This window comes from Pseudorasbora parva, chromosome 3, assembly GCF_024679245.1.
Source record: "Pseudorasbora parva isolate DD20220531a chromosome 3, ASM2467924v1, whole genome shotgun sequence".
In the NCBI taxonomy this organism is placed as follows: Eukaryota; Metazoa; Chordata; class Actinopteri; order Cypriniformes; family Gobionidae; genus Pseudorasbora; species Pseudorasbora parva.
This window is the reverse complement of record NC_090174.1, coordinates 23,852,711-23,870,751: the sequence shown is the minus strand read 5'-3', so window position 1 is coordinate 23,870,751 and position 18,041 is coordinate 23,852,711. Positions and strand designations below refer to the sequence as shown.

The 18,041-nt window shown below is 36.7% G+C and overlaps 1 protein-coding gene across 2 annotated transcripts in view; it reads right to left on the bottom strand.

Annotated features, from left to right (window-relative positions):
• kiaa0825 (KIAA0825 ortholog) overlaps positions 1-18,041 on the bottom strand; it is a 197,834-nt gene that overhangs the window by 159,571 nt on the left and 20,222 nt on the right. For both annotated transcript variants that reach the window (XM_067438213.1, XM_067438211.1), the window contains exon 4: positions 1,845-2,015. In XM_067438213.1, coding sequence (XP_067294314.1) covers positions 1,845-2,015 — 171 coding nt within the window. The remainder of the gene's footprint in view (positions 1-1,844; positions 2,016-18,041) is intronic.

Sequence of the window (18,041 nt, the reverse complement as noted above, 5' to 3'; positions counted from 1 at the left end):
ATTTCTGGTAATTAAGTCGTTTGATTGGCTGAATTAATGATTTGGATAACTGCCCTTTAAAGGCTGTTTACTTCTCAGTAAATCCAGCCCTTTTCTGCTTGTCCTGTTTTTTAATGTAACCTTTACAGAAATTACTATACGCACCAGTCACTTTCATAGCAGAAAAAAAATAAATGAAAAGAAATTTCCGGCCTCCTCAATTTGTGCGTGTATAAGTGTTTCTATATGCAAAAAAACACACACACATACATACACACACACACACACACACACACACACACAAGGAACGGTAAAAGAGCTGAAAAGAAAGGCGAGAAAATTCTCATTAAAAAAAGCATATGTATACAAGGTAATGCTACAGGCCAGCAGTCTGGTCTCATAAGCTGCCTGTAGAGATGTCGCTATTATACGCAAGAATTGGAGGCTTGTCGTATTTAAAGGCTCCGTCGAGCACAATATAGCTGGAGGTTTTCCGCTCCCATGGTGACAAATCATTTCACATGTCAGATTTGCAGGAGACTGTTGTCAGAAATCTTGATCGGCTGCCATTTATTTACACTATGCTGATATTCATCGGGGGGGAAAAAGAAGAACAACAACAACCATATATCTTGTTGACTGGCACATATCACATTCAGTCTGAGAGCAACATAAACCAGTTATCTGTCTATGTTTTCACAGTTGATAGAGGGTGACATTTGCTTGCTATGGGCATCTCGTTGATTACGAGATTAGAAACTATGATATTTAAAGGGATACAAATCAAAAATCTGTCATCATTTACTCACCCTCATATTGTTTCAAGCTTGAATTACTTACATGCTTTATTCTGTGGAACACAAAAGAAGACGTTTTTGTCCAACAAGTTGTTTTTGAATATATACTACCATCCAAAAGTTTGGGGTTTAAGTAATGTTTTTGAAAGAAGTCTCTTATGCTCACCAAGGCTGCATTTATTTTATCAAGAATACAGTAAAATAATAACTGTTTTGTATTTTAACATATTTATTCCTGTGCTGGCAAACATATATTTTAGCTGCCATTACTCAATTACTCTCAGTGTTTAATCCCACATGATCCTTCAGAAATAATTTTAATATGCTGATTTGTTGCTCAATTTTTTAATTATTATTATATAGTTGAAAATGGTTGTGTTGCTTGATATTTTTGTGGAAACCATGATATATTGTTTCAATATTCTTTGATGAATAGCAAGAGTTCAAAATAATATTATTTATTTAAAATGCAAATCTGTAACGTTATAAATGTTTTTACAGTCTCTTTTGATCAATTTGCTAAATAAGTAGCTATTTCTTAAAAAATGGTAACACTTTAGTTTAGGCTCCAATTCTCACTATTAACTAGTATCTTATTTAAATGCATATTAGCGTGCTAGGATATTGGCTGTTTATTAGTACTTATAAAGCACATATTAATGCCTTATTTTGCAAATCCATATTCTATATCCCTTAATCATACCCAATACCTGAACTTAACAACTACCTTTCTAACTATTAAGTAGTAATTAGGAGTTTACTGAGGCAAAAGTTGTGAGAATTGGACCCTAATCTAAAGTGAAACCAAAAAAATAACTTACCCCGAACATTTGAACGGTACCGATCAAAACAACGACTTTCATTGTAGACATTTTCACAGAATCTCCTACAAAATATCTTCTCAAAGGAACTCATTCAGGTTTGAAATGACATTAGAATGAGTCAATGATGACAGATTTTTTTTCTTTAAAATCAGGATTGCTGTGTCGTACTGACCTGTATGGAATGGATTAGATTCCAGTTCAAATTTGGATGTGGTAATGTTTAGTGATGGTTGTTAAAGTGTACCTTTGACACTGCAGACTGATTCTCCAGCACAGTTAAGGAAACCCAGATGGGTTGCCAGGTCCTCCACACTTTGTTCCAGCTCCAGTAAGGTGGAGGTCAGCTGGGTCAGGCACCTGAGCTGATGGGAGGTGAGACAGAAGTTTCGCCCTCTTTGGGGAAGATCCTGAGGAGCTGTAAATGGACATAAAGAGTTAGTCATGCACAAAACAGAATATTTTGTGTTATGGTTCTATGGTTGAGCTTTCAACCTTCGTACGTTCTGCTAAGTCCTTCACAAACTTATAGTGGAACTCTTCTTTGAGCACTTAACTAAACCACAACCATAAACAAAGGCACTTCCTATCAATTAGCTCAAATATTTTGTTCATTTTTACTTCTCCACTACTCTGGCTTACTCTTGAAACTTAGTGTTGTGGTACTTCAAATATCGTTGGTTCTTGTATGATAGAGTTCTTCTGATTTTCCTGATTTGGAGGTTACTTAAGGTGAAAGCACTTGATAAAATAGTTAAATACAAATAAATGTAAACTAGTCTTCTTTAGTGAAATTGCTTAATAAATAAATAAATAAATAAATAAATAAATAAATAAATAAATAAATAAATAAATAAATAAATATATATATATATATATATATATATATATATATATATATATATATATATATATATATATATATATATATATATATATATATATATATATATATATATATATATATATATATATATATATTATCGACAAGCTTCTGCAGCAAAATTTTGAAGATGAACAGGATGGCTATGCTAGTCCACCAGCTTGACCAGCACTAAACTTGCATATAACATTAGGATTGTGGGTTATACATATATTTAGTTTAGATGCCAATGTGATTTTAAAGATGTGCAGAACTACACAGGGACCAATACATCAAATTAATATCCAACTGTTGAATCTCATTTGATTGGTTCCTCTCTGGAGATTCCAAGTTTGAAGGTCTGCACTGACATTTTTTATTGGTTAAGGATTTAGAAATTTGACGTGTAAGCACATCAACATCAGTCCAGAAAAGTTACGCTACACAACAGCCTTCAATAAATTCTCCATACTAGCATTCAGGTCCATTTCACACATTTACTTTCAAAAGTCTTTAAAACAATATACTGTATGTCACTGGTAAAACATCTACTATACTACAGTTAAATATTAACTCACAGTTTGGATCAGTACATATTTTTAGGCAGGAATATAATATTTTTATTCAGCAAGGATTACATTGTTGACTTATTTTAAAAATCCATTTCAAATATATTGTCAAATATATTGAAAAAATGTCACAGGCTCCACCATTAGCAACACAATTGTTTCAACATTGACAATAATAAGAAATGTTCTTGAGCACCAAATAAGCATATTAGAATGGGCCTGTTTACACCTGGTTCCTAATGATCTGATTTGTTGAAATTTACAAATTTCCATTTACACTTGGCCAAATAAATGTGTTTCAGCAAAAAGAATGTAAATCAAATCTTTAATTCCTGCGCCATATGTAAATTGTATGTAGTTCACGTCAACGAAAGCAACATTTTATTCATCATCAGCTAATTTCAAGAGCAAAGACTGCAATAGGAGAAAGAGCGGCATCAGCACTGGTAATATCATTTAGTTTCAATACTTTTATTGAAGATGATTGTGTGTGGAGCGTTTGCAGTTTCATTTGCTGCAGTTTTGCTGAAGACAGACTCGGCTCCTCATCTGCGGGGATGCGTGTAGCAGTAGCACCGTCATTTCTGGCTATGACATGTCATATACCCCATAATATATTTTTTCATTTTTTGGGAGGGGTAAAATTTCCATAAATGGTTTAAACAACCAGATGCATTTACACTGTTCCAGACAGTTTAGTATAGAATGCATCTCAGGCCACCTCCTGAAGTGGTTTGAGTGATCGGATTTAAATATGTCTCAAAAGCATTTTGGAGGGCAAATATATATATATATATATATATATATATATATATATATATATATATATATATATATATATATATATATATATATATATATATATATATATATATATATATATATATATAATTTAATTTAATATATATATATAATTTATTTTTTTATTTTTTACATAAAAAATATATTATTTGACAATTTATATTGTATATGGTATCTGCCAGCAGGGGCTAACTGGACCATACTAACCAACCAAAACCTTGACCTCCAAGCTGGTATTTTTAGAGCATTATTTTTAATTTATATCTTATATAATATGACTTCAACATAACATAACATTTTTCATGATGCATTTTTGGAAAATGTATATTGTAAAAGTTATTGAAGGTTACTTTAAGGACATTTCCAACAATAAACATGTAACACTGGAATCCAAGATTGCACATTTCTCAAATAAATGAAATAATAAAAACTGAAAGACTTTGTGAATGTGCATTTGACACCAGACGGGCTATGAACCGCGGCCTCCCAATCTACACCAATCCCACAGAGGCCGTAAAGTTTCCTCTCAAATCTACAGTCAAACATTGCTGGGCACAAACTTTCTCCTGTAACCCGCCGATGACCCTCATCTCCAGCGTGGCTCTCCCATTTCTGCAGCTGCCAAAGCCATCACCCAGGGGATGTTCCGCATTAGGCCTGAAGAATGGGCCGCGGAGAAGAGGGCTGCGGTATTTTCAGACACTTCGACAAATACTTTTGTGTGTGCTCTTAAATGACTTCCTCTGACAGAAAAGGCATTGGGGAGTGGATCAGGAAGGCATTAGCCCCAGCTATGAAAGCTCCAGGAAGATTGAGTGGGAAGGCGATGGAGGGAGGGGGGAAATAAAAAGAAAGGATCCCCAATAATTGCAACAATATCGCCTCTGGATTCTAACACCATATTGTCACTTTGTTATCACCAAGCCGACAACATGACAACAATCTTCTTCTCTCATTTCTCCCAACTTAATCAGGCACATACATTGACCGTCCCTAAATTTCTTTTGCTTTTTTCTCCCTGTGTAATTTTATCATTTCGCAAGCTAGTAGATTATATAGATGCAAAGACTGACCCCATGAGGTGAGTTAGTGAGCGCCTTGGAATTTGTGATGTACGTATATGTCTGTGTAGGTGTGTTCAATATATATATATATTTTTTTTTTTTATTCACAGGTAAGCGTGTCATACCAGTATCTTGGCTCTTCATTAATGGGGTCCAGAGGGAGACTGTGAGGCAGAACTGGGAAAACTACTACATGAATGCATGGAGATCCACTCCACTGAGATTCGCTCCCCCTCATACAAGCACATCAGCCTGTCAGTAAAATCACTCCAAACATACTGCATTATGTATAAGATCTGTGCATTAAGCACCAAATGCAGGACACAAGTAACACATGTGTACTGGGAATGTACTATGTGTATGTATATAGCAGTATCTGTATATCTTTATTTAACTCCAGGATTAACAATACATATCTCTATATGTATATAGACACATATATACCCTAGACAACAATGCACTGTAGAAAAGACAACAGTGGCTGTGTTAACAGTTTATATTTATATGGATTGTAGGAAGAAGCAGATCTTGTGCTTGATGTTTCAGTGTCCGGTGCTCTGCAATGCCAACTAGAGACCAGGAGTGCAAATGGACTTGTCCTGCCCTTTTCTCACATTTGATAATGTCATTAAATATAATTAAAAATTAAAGATAATAATACAATCCTGCCAAATAATTACATTTTATCATCAGATTTGTGGTCACATTAGTGCAATTATGTGGACAAAAAGGACCGTTGTCAATAGTGTAGCGATAAATGAAGCACAGCTCACACAGAAGTCCCTTTTAAACTAAGCAGCTTTCTGTTCAACATGAAGTTGACTATTTTCTGGTCAACACTGCAAATCCATGTGACAAACTTGAACATGCTGTGAAATCTGGGTGGGAAACTCTCGCACAAATTCCTATTTAAATGACAAGTTTTTGCTTACAAAAAGTGCTTTTATGGTCCATTATACTTTTAAAGTCATGAAAACGGAAGATGTTAAGTGATGATTTTTCATTTCAGTTTGTTCTTCACACTAATAGATACAATTTTGTTTGATATAAATATATTATACTTTCAGTAGACTTGGAATATACACTACATTGCCAAAAGTTTTTGGATGTCTGCCTTTACATGCACATGAACTTTAATGACATCCCATTCTTAATCTGTAGGGTTTAATATGGAGTTGGCCCACCCTTTGCAGCTATAAAAGCTTCAACTAAATCTTCCACAAGGTTTAGGAGTGTGTTTATGGAAATGTTTGACCATTTTTCTAGAAGGGCATTGGTGAGTTCAGGCTCTAATGTTAGACGTGAAGGCCTGGCTCGCAGTCTCCGCTCTAATTCATCCCAAAGGTGTTCTATCGGGTTGAGGTCAGGACTGTGCAGGTCAGTCAAAGTCATCCATGTCTCTATGGACCTTGCTTTGTGCCATGGTGCGCAGTCATGCTAGAAAAGGATTGGGCCATCCCCAAACTGTTCCCACAAAGTTGGATATTTTCCCAAATGTCGTGGTATGCTGAATTTTCCTTTCACTGAAACTAAGGGGCCAAGCCCATCACCTGAAAAACAACCCCACAACATAATCCCCCCTCCACCAAAAGTTACACTTGGCACAATGCAGTCAGGCAAGTACTGTTCTCCTGGCAACCGCCAAACCCAGACTCGCCCATTGGATTGCCAGACAGAGAAGTGTGATTCATCACTCCAGATAACACATCTCCACTGCTCTAGAGTCCAGTGGTGGAGTGCTTTACACCACTGCATCCCACGCTTTGCATTGTACTTGGTGATGTAAGGCTTGAATGCAGCTGCTCATCTATGGAAACCCATTCCATGAAGCTCTTTATGCACTGTTCTTGAGCCAATCTGAAGGCCACACTAAGTTTGTAGCTAATGACTCTGCAGAAAGTAGGCGACTTCTGTGTGCCTGAGCATGCGCTGACCCCGCTCTGTGATTTTACGTGGCTTATTGTTTCCAATTGCTTCCAGCTTGTCATAATACCACTAACAGTTGACTGTGGAATATTTAGTAGTGAGGAAATTTCATGAATTGACTTATTACACAGGTGGCAACCTATCACGGTACCACGTTTGAATTCACTGAGCTCCTGAGAGCAAGTGGACATTGTGGACATTCTTCCACAAATGTTTGTAGAAGCTTCTGTATTCCTAAGTGCTTGATTTTATACACCTGTGGCCATGGAAGTGATTCAATAATTTGGAGGGGTGTCCCAATACTTTTGGCAATATAATGCAGCTCATAAATTGTATAGACATCATTTATGTTACTTTTACTGTGCTTTTGACATCTTGGACATTATAAACCACCTACATTATACTGTATGGAAAAGAGCAACTTCGACATTCTGCCAAACATCTTTCATTGTGTTCCTCAGAGAAGGGTTAGTCACAATAGTTTGGAACAAGGGTGAGTAAATAATGACAGGATTTTTCACTTTAGTGTGAACTTTCCCTTTAATAATAGAGAATGTTCTCAATCTCAATATAAACAGCATACATACTGAACAGCTCTGAAAGTTGACATCTTGTAATTTTGAAATGTGTTCCCAGCACACAGAATCCTTACAACGACTGTGACAATAATAGTTAATGTTCTAATTTTGTGGCATTGCCATCTTCATATAATGCAAAATGTTGCAAATCCCCACTTCCCTAACATCCAACTAGTCAACCGCCCTTTGCTCTGTCTCCATCCCTCTCAGAAATGTCCTTGAACCCCACCTGTCCTCTACACCCCCTGCACTAACTCACACTTAGAGCAGGCATATCACCTTTATGTTTAATGCTCCGCTGTCATTCTATCTTGTCTTTTCCTCCCACCCAGCCATTGTCGGGCTATTTATTACCCCGCCATTAACGGCTTATTAGGGCCTCTCTCATAGCTAACCATTAGGAGTCTTGTGCGGGAGGATGGCCTAGCCACTGAAGCCATAATGGGGGTTATTACAACACGCTGATGGGGTGGAGGTGTTGAAGGTGTTGAGAGCAGTGATACGTGTCGTTTACTGTGAAAAGACCTGCGAGTCAGGGCCTCGCCAGGGTTGTTAAAAGGGCATCACACTCATATCAGATGTAGTAAAAGAGGGAAGGCCTGGGAGCACAGTGGATGAGGCAGAAATGTTTAACAGAACATTACTCAAGGGTTTGAGAAAAATCTATTAAAAAGCAGGAGGGAATTTAAACTAAATACAATTATAATACAACAAAGAGATTGAGCCAATAAAGGATGTAAAAGCTGTACCTGTGCACATTATTTTTAAGAATGTAAGAGCGTGTCATATTATTAGGTCCAAGTGCATTAACACAATACAAAGCCGTTACTACATTTTTCAGTTCAGAGGAGAGGACACAAAAGACTGCAGGTTTGAACCTTGAAAGTGATGATGTTTGAGCTATCATCATTTTGACCTTGATTAAGATAGGGGAAGATGTAAATTATTAATACAATTAAATTCTTATTCAAAGTCGTTTGTTCACCCTCATGTCATTCTAAAGGTGTATTTTTTCTAGTAATGCTTTAGCAGAATCTCTAAGCTGCTCCTTAAAAAAAACAAGAGATTTTTGTGAAAAAAAGTTAGGTGACACTAAATGCAAAAATGAAACTTTTTCGAACTGCTTTATTGTTTCAACAAACTCAAGCCATTGAGTTTGTTAAAGGGTTAGTTCACCCAAAAATGAAATTGATGTCATCAATGACTCACCCTAATGTCGTTCCACACCCGTAAAGGGGGTCGCACACCGGACGCGGAGCTCGGCGGCGCGCCACGTCTTTAAAATTCGAACACATTGTTTTCAATAAGTGTACGCACACCGGTGGCAGCATTCGGCGCCTGTCCGCGGCGACTCAGGAAGTTGTTCTGAATCCTGGCGCGCCAAAGAGCGCCATTTAAAGGCTTTATATTAAAAGTATATTATCGTTAAGGTATACTGATTTCAACCTTTGCTACAAGACATTTGTTTTACATTCTGAGTTCAACAGCTTGAATAAAGTCTAAACATATTTTGGGGAAATGTATAATAAACGTAGCCTTTTAAAATGTGCACGTCCGGTGTGCGATACCTGAGACGCTGCGTGGCGCGCCGCCGAGCTCCGCGTCCGGTGTGCGACCCCCTTAAGACCCTGTAAGTTCATCTTCGGAACACAGTTTAAGATATTTTATATTTAGTCCGAGAGCGTATGGAAGCGTATGCACACTATACTGTCCATATCCAGAAAGGGAATAAAAACATCATCAAAGTAGTCCATATGTGACATCAGTTAGTTAATTAGAATCTCTTGAAGCATCGAAAATACATTTTGGTCCAAAAATAACAAAAACTACGACTTTATTCAGCATTGTCTTCTCTTCCTGGTTTGTTTTCAATCCTCAAATAAAGATTCAATCAGCGGATTAATTCATGATTCGGATCACGTGTCAAACTGCCAAACTGCTGAAATCACGTGACATTAGCGATCCGAATCATGAATCAATACGCTAATTCATTACCCTTTGAATCTTTATTCAATCGCTATACTCAAACAAACAAAGACATGGTTTAAAGATACTGTTCCTTTAACCGGAAGTGAAAGTTCATTATTTATTCACCCTCATGTCACTCCTAGCCTCTATGACTTATTCTGCAGAACTCAAGAGAAGATATTTTCCAAAACATTCGAATGCCTGCATATGTCATGGGGTTAAGAACAAGAAAATAATAAACACAGTACTGTGAACAAGTCTTAAGCACGTTAGCATTTTCACCCCCCAAAAATGTTTAGTAACACTTTGGAATAATGGTGATTAGTTAATGTAATAACTAACATAAACTAACCCTGAGCAGTGCATGTCTGCATTTGTTAATATTTGTTAACGTAAGTTAATATAAATCCAGCTGTTCATGGTTTGTTAACAAGATTTTAATAATGCATTAGTAAATGTTGAAATTAACATTAACAAAGATTAATAAATGCTTTATACGTGTGGTTCGTTATTAGTTCATGTTAACTAATGTAGTTAAATAATGTTAACTAATGACCATTATTCTAAAGTGTTACCAAATATTTTTAAGCCAGTTATTTATATATTTTGCAACAGTGTGTCAGTAGGTAATATCAGATTACATTTTCAAACATATATTTTGCCATCAATTGTTATTATCCATTCCAGTGAGATTTGTATGCAGAAGGAGTCTGACAACAGCTGTTTGATCCACACAGAGATCTAATCTCAACCACATCGAGTCTGTCAGTGATTACATGAAGAACCTGAAAAAACTGAGACAAAATCCACAAGAACTGCGACAACATCTCCAAAATGCTTGAAGAAAACCTCCTGCAATACTTACGTGCCTAAGACTTTTGCACAGTACTGTACATATTTTTCTTGTTTTCTTGATTACAAATATCTTGATTTAAATCTTTTTTAGTCATCTTTAGGCCCCCTTGCTGAAGACCCCAGGTTGAGAACCTCTGCACTAAGACGACAGTCCCTGTACACCCTTAAATATAAGGTTCCAAAAGGGAATTTTTGCAGTGATGCCATAAAAGCAGCATTTTGGATTTCCAAAATAACCTTAAAGAGAACAGTTTTTAAAGTGTTAAGATTATTAAAAAAATAAAAATAAAAAATAACTAAATACATTTTTCCCACTATAAAGAACCTTTTGTGGAATGGAAAGATTCTATGAATATTAAAAGATCTCTGTGTAGAGTTGTTGTTTTTTTTACATATATTTTTAGTGTAAAAACATCCCAGAAAGTTACAGTACATCACACATGGTTGTGTAGTGAGGAATAAGGATTGTTAATAAATAAAAATTACATGCAAAGCCATATCAGCTCTCCAGCATAAAAAAGCCTCTTGTAAACTATTCACATCACACTTGCTTTGACTAGAAGGGGGGGAGGCAGTGAAAAATGACACAAAGAAAACGAGAGAGAGCGAGGGAGAGAGAAGAAGAAGAAAGAATCGTAGGGGAGGCTGGGAAATCCCCAAACAGTTGTTATTGATTCCAGTGTTTACGGGCAGATAGTTTAGTGCCGTTTACAAAACAGAACAGATGCAGCCAGTGAGCAAAAAGGTAAACAATTGCTGTGTGGCAGGTTGCCAAATCCCCGGCCTGGAGTATTAAACTCACACTGAAGTGCATTTCCCCTTTGGGTTACACTCGCTGCCACTTCATCTCCTCCATGCCTGCTCCCTCATTCCTTCTTTCATTCTCCTTCCCGCCGTCTCAAACACACACACACACACACACACACACACACACACACACACACACACACACACACACACACACACACACACATACACGTCTATATTACCAAGAGGGGACTATCACTCTACACTATCCAAGAGGGGACCTGTGTTTCTAGTCATTTTGAAGAAACAAAAATCACATACAAAATTTTCTTTTAAGGTCCTTATTCATAATATAATTTCAAATAAGCATTTTTTTATATTTTAAAAAATATGCCAAGAGGGGACCTGAACGATGTCTACCTATCCAACAGGGGACCTCCATAGACTCTAATGGAGCTGTGTGTGTGACCGATGTCTACCTATCCAACAGGGGACCTCCATAGACTCTAATGGAGCTGTGTGTGTTTGTGTGTGACCGATGTCTACCTATCCAACAGGGGACCTCCATTAGTCTGCAGTGGAGCTGTGTGTGAATGTGAAGTGAGCTGGCAGTCAAGTCTGTCTTCATTTTATATATATATATATATATATATATATATATATATATATATATATATATATATATATATATATATATATATATATATATGCATTTGGCATATATGCCATCTCCACCATTACATGTCTTTACAAATAAATAACATAAATGCAGTTAAGCTTCGTACAGACTATATAATGTGTCAAGTAATAATATGTCTTTTTATAATAACTGTGTTCTTTTGAATGTACTGAGAAGTATTTATTTGTAACCTAAAATATACTTTAATACTTAAATTTATTTTGAAGCTTATTTTTAAATATATTTATTACACAGTCGCAATAAAGTTACAAGATGTAACATCAAGTAACACACTACACTTAGTTAGTCCACAAGTCTTCTTGTGTTTTAGTATTTTAGTCAACACATTAAAATAAGTTAACTTGTTTACTCAGGCATCTGGTATCACAATAGGCACACACACACACACACACACAAACACAATATACCTTAGACATAATACCTAATACATTACAGAAAAGTCATTTCTTTAAGAAATTCATTCTCTGTTGTGTCTTCATAATTACAGTATATGATCAGTCCACATCTCTCATTTAAGATTATTGTCAGGTACACCAATGTATTTACATTATTGAATATTACAGGTCATTATTGAATAGTGATTACGTTACACACACACTGACTCAGGTCCCCTGTTAGATAGTAAATCACGACGCCTGTGTGTTTGCTGTGACATTTCTTATCATCACAAACACACTGTAAAGATTTAGAGTTTTTACAGCAATAACTGAGCTTAAAGGGTTAAATCAAGCAGAAATAGCTCTGTAATGTATTAAATGCAGGTCATTATTGAATAGTGATTACGTTACACACACACTGACTCAGGTCCCCTGTTAGATAGTAAATCACGACGCCTGTGTGTTTGCTGTGACATTTCTTATCATCACAAACACACTGCAAAGATTTAGAGTTTTTACAGCAATACCTGAGTTTAAAGGGTTAAATCAAGCAGAAATAGCTCTCTAATGTATTAATTGCAGGTATTGCTGTAAAACCTCTAAATCTTTGCAGTGTGTTTGTGATGATAAGAAATGTCACAGCAAACACACAGGCGTCGTGATTTACTATCTAACAGGGGACCTGAGTCAGTGTGTGTGTAACGTAATCACTATTCAATAATGACCTGCAATTAATACATTAGAGAGCTATTTCTGCTTGATTTAACCCTTTAAACTCAGGTATTGCTGTAAAAACTCTAAATCTTTACAGTGTGTTTATGATGATAAGAAATGTCACAGCAAACACACAGGCGTCGTGATTTACTATCTAACAGGGGACCTGAGTCAGTGTGTGTGTGTAACGTAATCACTATTCAATAATGACCTGCAATTAATACATTAGAGAGCTATTTCTGCTTGATTTAACCCTTTAAACTCAGGTATTGCTGTAAAACCTCTAAATCTTTGCAGTGTGTTTATGGCAACAAGAAATGTCACAGCAAACACACAGGCGTCGTGATTTACTATCTAACAGGGGACCAGAGTCAGTGTGTAATCACTATTCAATAATGACCTGCCATGAATACATTAGAGAGCTATTTCTGCTTGATTTAACCCTTTAAACACAGGTATTGCTGTAAAAACTCTAAATCTTTGCAGTGTGTTTGTGATGATAAGAAATGTCACAGCAAACACACAGGCGTCGTGATTTACTCTCTTACAGGGGACTCGACTCAGTGTGTGTGTGTAACATATTCATTATTTAATAATGACCTGCAATTAATACATTAGAGAGCTATTTCTGCTTGATTTAACCCTTTAAACTCAGGTATTGCTGTAAAAACTCTAAATCTTTGCAGTGTGTTTATGACAACAAGAAATGTCACAGCCATACACAGGCGTCGTGATTTACTATCTAACAGGGGACCTGAGTGAGTATGTGTGTAACGTAATCACTATTCAATAATGACCTGCAATTAATACATTAGAGAGCTATTTCTGCTTGATTTAACCCTTTAAACTCAGGTATTGCTGTTAAAACTCTAAATCTTTGCAGTGTGTTTGTGATGATAAGAAATGTCACAGCAAACACACAGGCGTCGTGATTTACTATCTAACAGGGGACCTGAGTCAGTGTGTGTGTGTAACGTAAATCACTATTCAATAATGACCTGCAATTAATACATTAGAGAGCTATTTCTGCTTGATTTAACCCTTTAAACTCAGTTATTGCTGTAAAAACTCTAAATCTTTACAGTGTGTTTGTGATGATAAGAAATGTCACAGCAAACACACAGGCGTCGTGATTTACTATCTAACAGGGGACCTGAGTCAGTGTGTGTGTGTAACGTAATCACTATTTAATAATGACCTGCAATTAATACATTAGAGAGCTATTTCTGCTTGATTTAACCCTTTAAACTCAGGTATTGCTGTAAAAACTCTAAATCTTTGCAGTGTGTTTGTGATGATAAGAAATGTCACAGCAAACACACAGGCGTCGTGATTTACTATCTAACAGGGGACCTGAGTCAGTGTGTGTGTAACGTAATCACTATTCAATAATGACCTGCAATTAATACATTAGAGAGCTATTTCTGCTTGATTTAACCCTTTAAACTCAGTTATTGCTGTAAAAACTCTAAATCTTTACAGTGTGTTTATGATGATAAGAAATGTCACAGCAAACACACAGGCGTCGTGATTTACTATCTAACAGGGGACCTGAGTCAGTGTGTGTGTGTAACGTAATCTTTATTCAATAATTACCTGCAATTAATACATTAGAGAGCTTTTTCTGCTTGATTTAACCCTTTAAACTCAGGTATTGCTGTTAAAACTCTAAATCTTTACAGTGTGTTTGTGATGATAAGAAATGTCACAGCAAACACACAGGCGTCGTGATTTACTATCTAACAGGGGACCTGAGTCAGTGTGTGTGTGTAACGTAATCACTATTCAATAATCACCTGCAATTAATACATTAGAGAGCTATCTCTGCTTGATTTAACCCTTTAAACTCAGGTATTGCTGTAAAAACTCTAAATCTTTACAGTGTGTTTGTGATGATAAGAAATGTCACAGCAAACACACAGGCGTCGTGATTTACTATCTAACAGGGGACCTGAGTCAGTTTGTGTGTAACGTAATCACTATTCAATAATGACCTGCAATTAATACATTAGAGAGCTATTTCTGCTTGATTTAACCCTTTAAACTCAGGTATTGCTGTAAAAACTCTAAATCTTTGCAGTGTGTTTATGATGATAAGAAATGTCACAGCAAACACACAGGCGTCGTGATTTACTATCTAACAGGGGACCTGAGTCAGTGTGTGTGTAACGTAATCACTATTCAATAATGACCTGCAATTAATACATTAGAGAGCTATCTCTGCTTGATTTAACCCTTTAAACTCAGTTATTGCTGTAAAAACTCTAAATCTTTACAGTGTGTTTGTGATGATAAGAAATGTCACAGCAAACACACAGGCGTCGTGATTTACTATCTAACAGGGGACCTGAGTCAGTGTGTGTGTGTAACGTAATCACTATTCAATAATCACCTGCAATTAATACATTAGAGAGCTATCTCTGCTTGATTTAACCCTTTAAACTCAGGTATTGCTGTAAAAACTCTAAATCTTTACAGTGTGTTATGTGATGATAAGAAATGTCACAGCAAACACACAGGCGTCGTGATTTACTATCTAACAGGGGACCTGAGTCAGTGTGTGTGTGTAACATAATCACTATTTAATAATGACCTGCAATTAATACATTAGAGAGCTATTTCTGCTTGATTTAACCCTTTAAGCTCAGGTATTGCTGTAAAAACTCTAAATCTTTACAGTGTGTTTATGATGATAAGAAATGTCACAGCAAACACACACACACACACACACACACACACACACACACACACACACACACACACACACACACACACACAAACAGAGACTTGCATCTACAGCTCTCGCTGGCTGGCTTGTCCCGCTCTGACCCTTGGGGCCGTGTTCTGCCTAGCTGGGCCATTAGTGCGGGGAATTGCATGTGTCTGACATGGCCCTAAAAGCAATTATTAAATGCTTTTCTCCAAATGATGCCCAGCCTCTTTAGGGAATGGGCAATCACGCAACAATTTAGCCACTGATTTCATTTCCTCACTCTCTCTGTTGATTTAAAAAAAGAAACGACGGACGTTCGGCGGCGTTCCTGTCCCTGATGTGCGTCTTGACCCAGAACATTAGCCATTCAGAAAAAAGCTTCATTTATCCGTCAGCCATGTCAACGGCGGTGCTCTCCGTTGTCTGTGAGTGACAGCACGGCAACGACTCTGCCAAGAGTCACAGACAGAGATACGTATAGATGCGGATGCTCTGGGGATTAGAGCTGTTTTTATATGCGCTGGTTTACATTTCATTTAATGTGGGATGGAGCTGCGAGAGGGAGGGGAAAGCGAAAGCACGCAGCTAGATGAAAATGGAAATGCAAAGATCGGTCCATCTCGCATAACAGGACGTGCGCTCTGGGTGGTGTTGTGGTTGGCGGGGCTCTGGGGCCTGAGCGGACCACATGTGGAGCCCCCTGATGGCCTGAAGGAGTCTGAGTGCTGTAGCGTGCAGTGGGTTGTCTGTTGCAGCCCGCTGCTTACTGAGACAGGCGGCATTATAAGCCGCCCCCACTGACACGCACTAAACCAGCTCCTTCAACGCCAGAGGCACAGTCCAGCTGGGATGCAGTAGGGGTTGGGCAGCCCTTCTTTGGGTAAAAAAATGACAGGTTTTGATATCTTTATTAAATTGTTATGGGGAGGAGTAACTGATTTTTGAGTCTCCACTTCTGTCCATTTTGGCATGCAATCATTGTTGTTCCACAGGTTGAGCAGGTAAGACACATTTACTAAAACAAAATCAGTGGGTGGTGTTTCATAATCAGTTGACATAATTGAGCGATTATATAGAAATTAATCCTCTAGTAAACAACTTCAACACATACCCACAATCATTAATTTGACTTACACTAAATAAACAAAAAAATGAAATCCACAATGAGGACTAAATAAAAAAAGTAGCTGCAGAACAGATACGTTTGTTTTTTCTGCAATTTCTGCATAAGTATGCAGTATGCACCTTCACTCCACAGCTGACACTCTGTAAACTCAGGGAAAGAAACTATTTAGAGAAGTGTATTTTAATAAAATATTAACCACCCTGGCAGATACTGCAGGATGAGAGTTCTCTTCTAAGGTAAGATGACTGCAGAGAAAATGACGTTTTAATCATTTTAGGTTGCACTGGACCCGGAATATTCTTTTAAGTTGCATGACATTTCAAAAAGAACTCTTTTAAATATGTAGGAAAAAATATGTTTAATACATTGAATTAAGTACTAAGTGTTAAATATAGCAATAGATGAGCAATCAATAAAATGTTACTGACAATAATATTAGTCAGCAACTATTTGCCCTAAGTGCAAATAGCAATAGATGCTATTTACACTATGTGTAAATAACTAGATTATTTTTTGCACTCATAGTGCAAATAGTGATAGATTAAACTATTTTGACAGTATTGTTGTATGAGTGTAAATGATTATATTTATTAAAATTATTAAATCGATGGCATCCTTAATCGAACAATAAAAGCCCTGCCTCCACTTACCCCTAACCCTCTACCTAATCAATATTTGTATTATTATTAAACATTTTGTTAAGCAATTAATTTCCACTTTTAGAATATTTTCTTCCTAATAAATTCCTTTCCGATGTGATGTGTAATGGGAAAAGGGAAACGAGCAAGCTTGGCAAAAGGCGGATTTGAACCCGGGACTATCGCATCAAAACCAAGTTCCACGAGCCTTACGCCCTTCTGACACCGCTTCTGAAGTTACGTGCATCTTTGCTTAATTTTGATTGGCCAAACCAGGCATTGTTAGGTGTTAGGTATTTGCACTTGATGTAAACAGACACTCCGATAATAGACACTTTATTATAAAAAAGTATGCCTATCGAATAATGATAGGTTATAAAAGTATGCCTATCGAATAATGATAGGTTATAAAAGTATGCCTATCGAATAATGATAGGTTATGAAAGTATGCCTATCGAATAAGTATGCCTATCGAATAATTATAGGCATTTTCTGTGCACTTTCTGTAAGCACTACTTCCCATTAAACATCCACAATCTCCTCTGCAAAGTACAGTACATACATACAGTGGGGTACAGAAGTCTATTATCACTAGTGACAATTATTTTAAATTGCCTTTTTGTTTATTGCATACTCTTCTATAAAAAAAATACAATAAAAAATAAAAACATTTCTCAATGTTTCAGAACAATTTAGTTTGTCCCCCTTTTGCTCTAATTACAACAGCACTTGAGCTGCATGAACTCCTGCGTAAAACCTGATGATTATGTAACATACTGTATACTTTGTATAAACTCTTTTGAAAA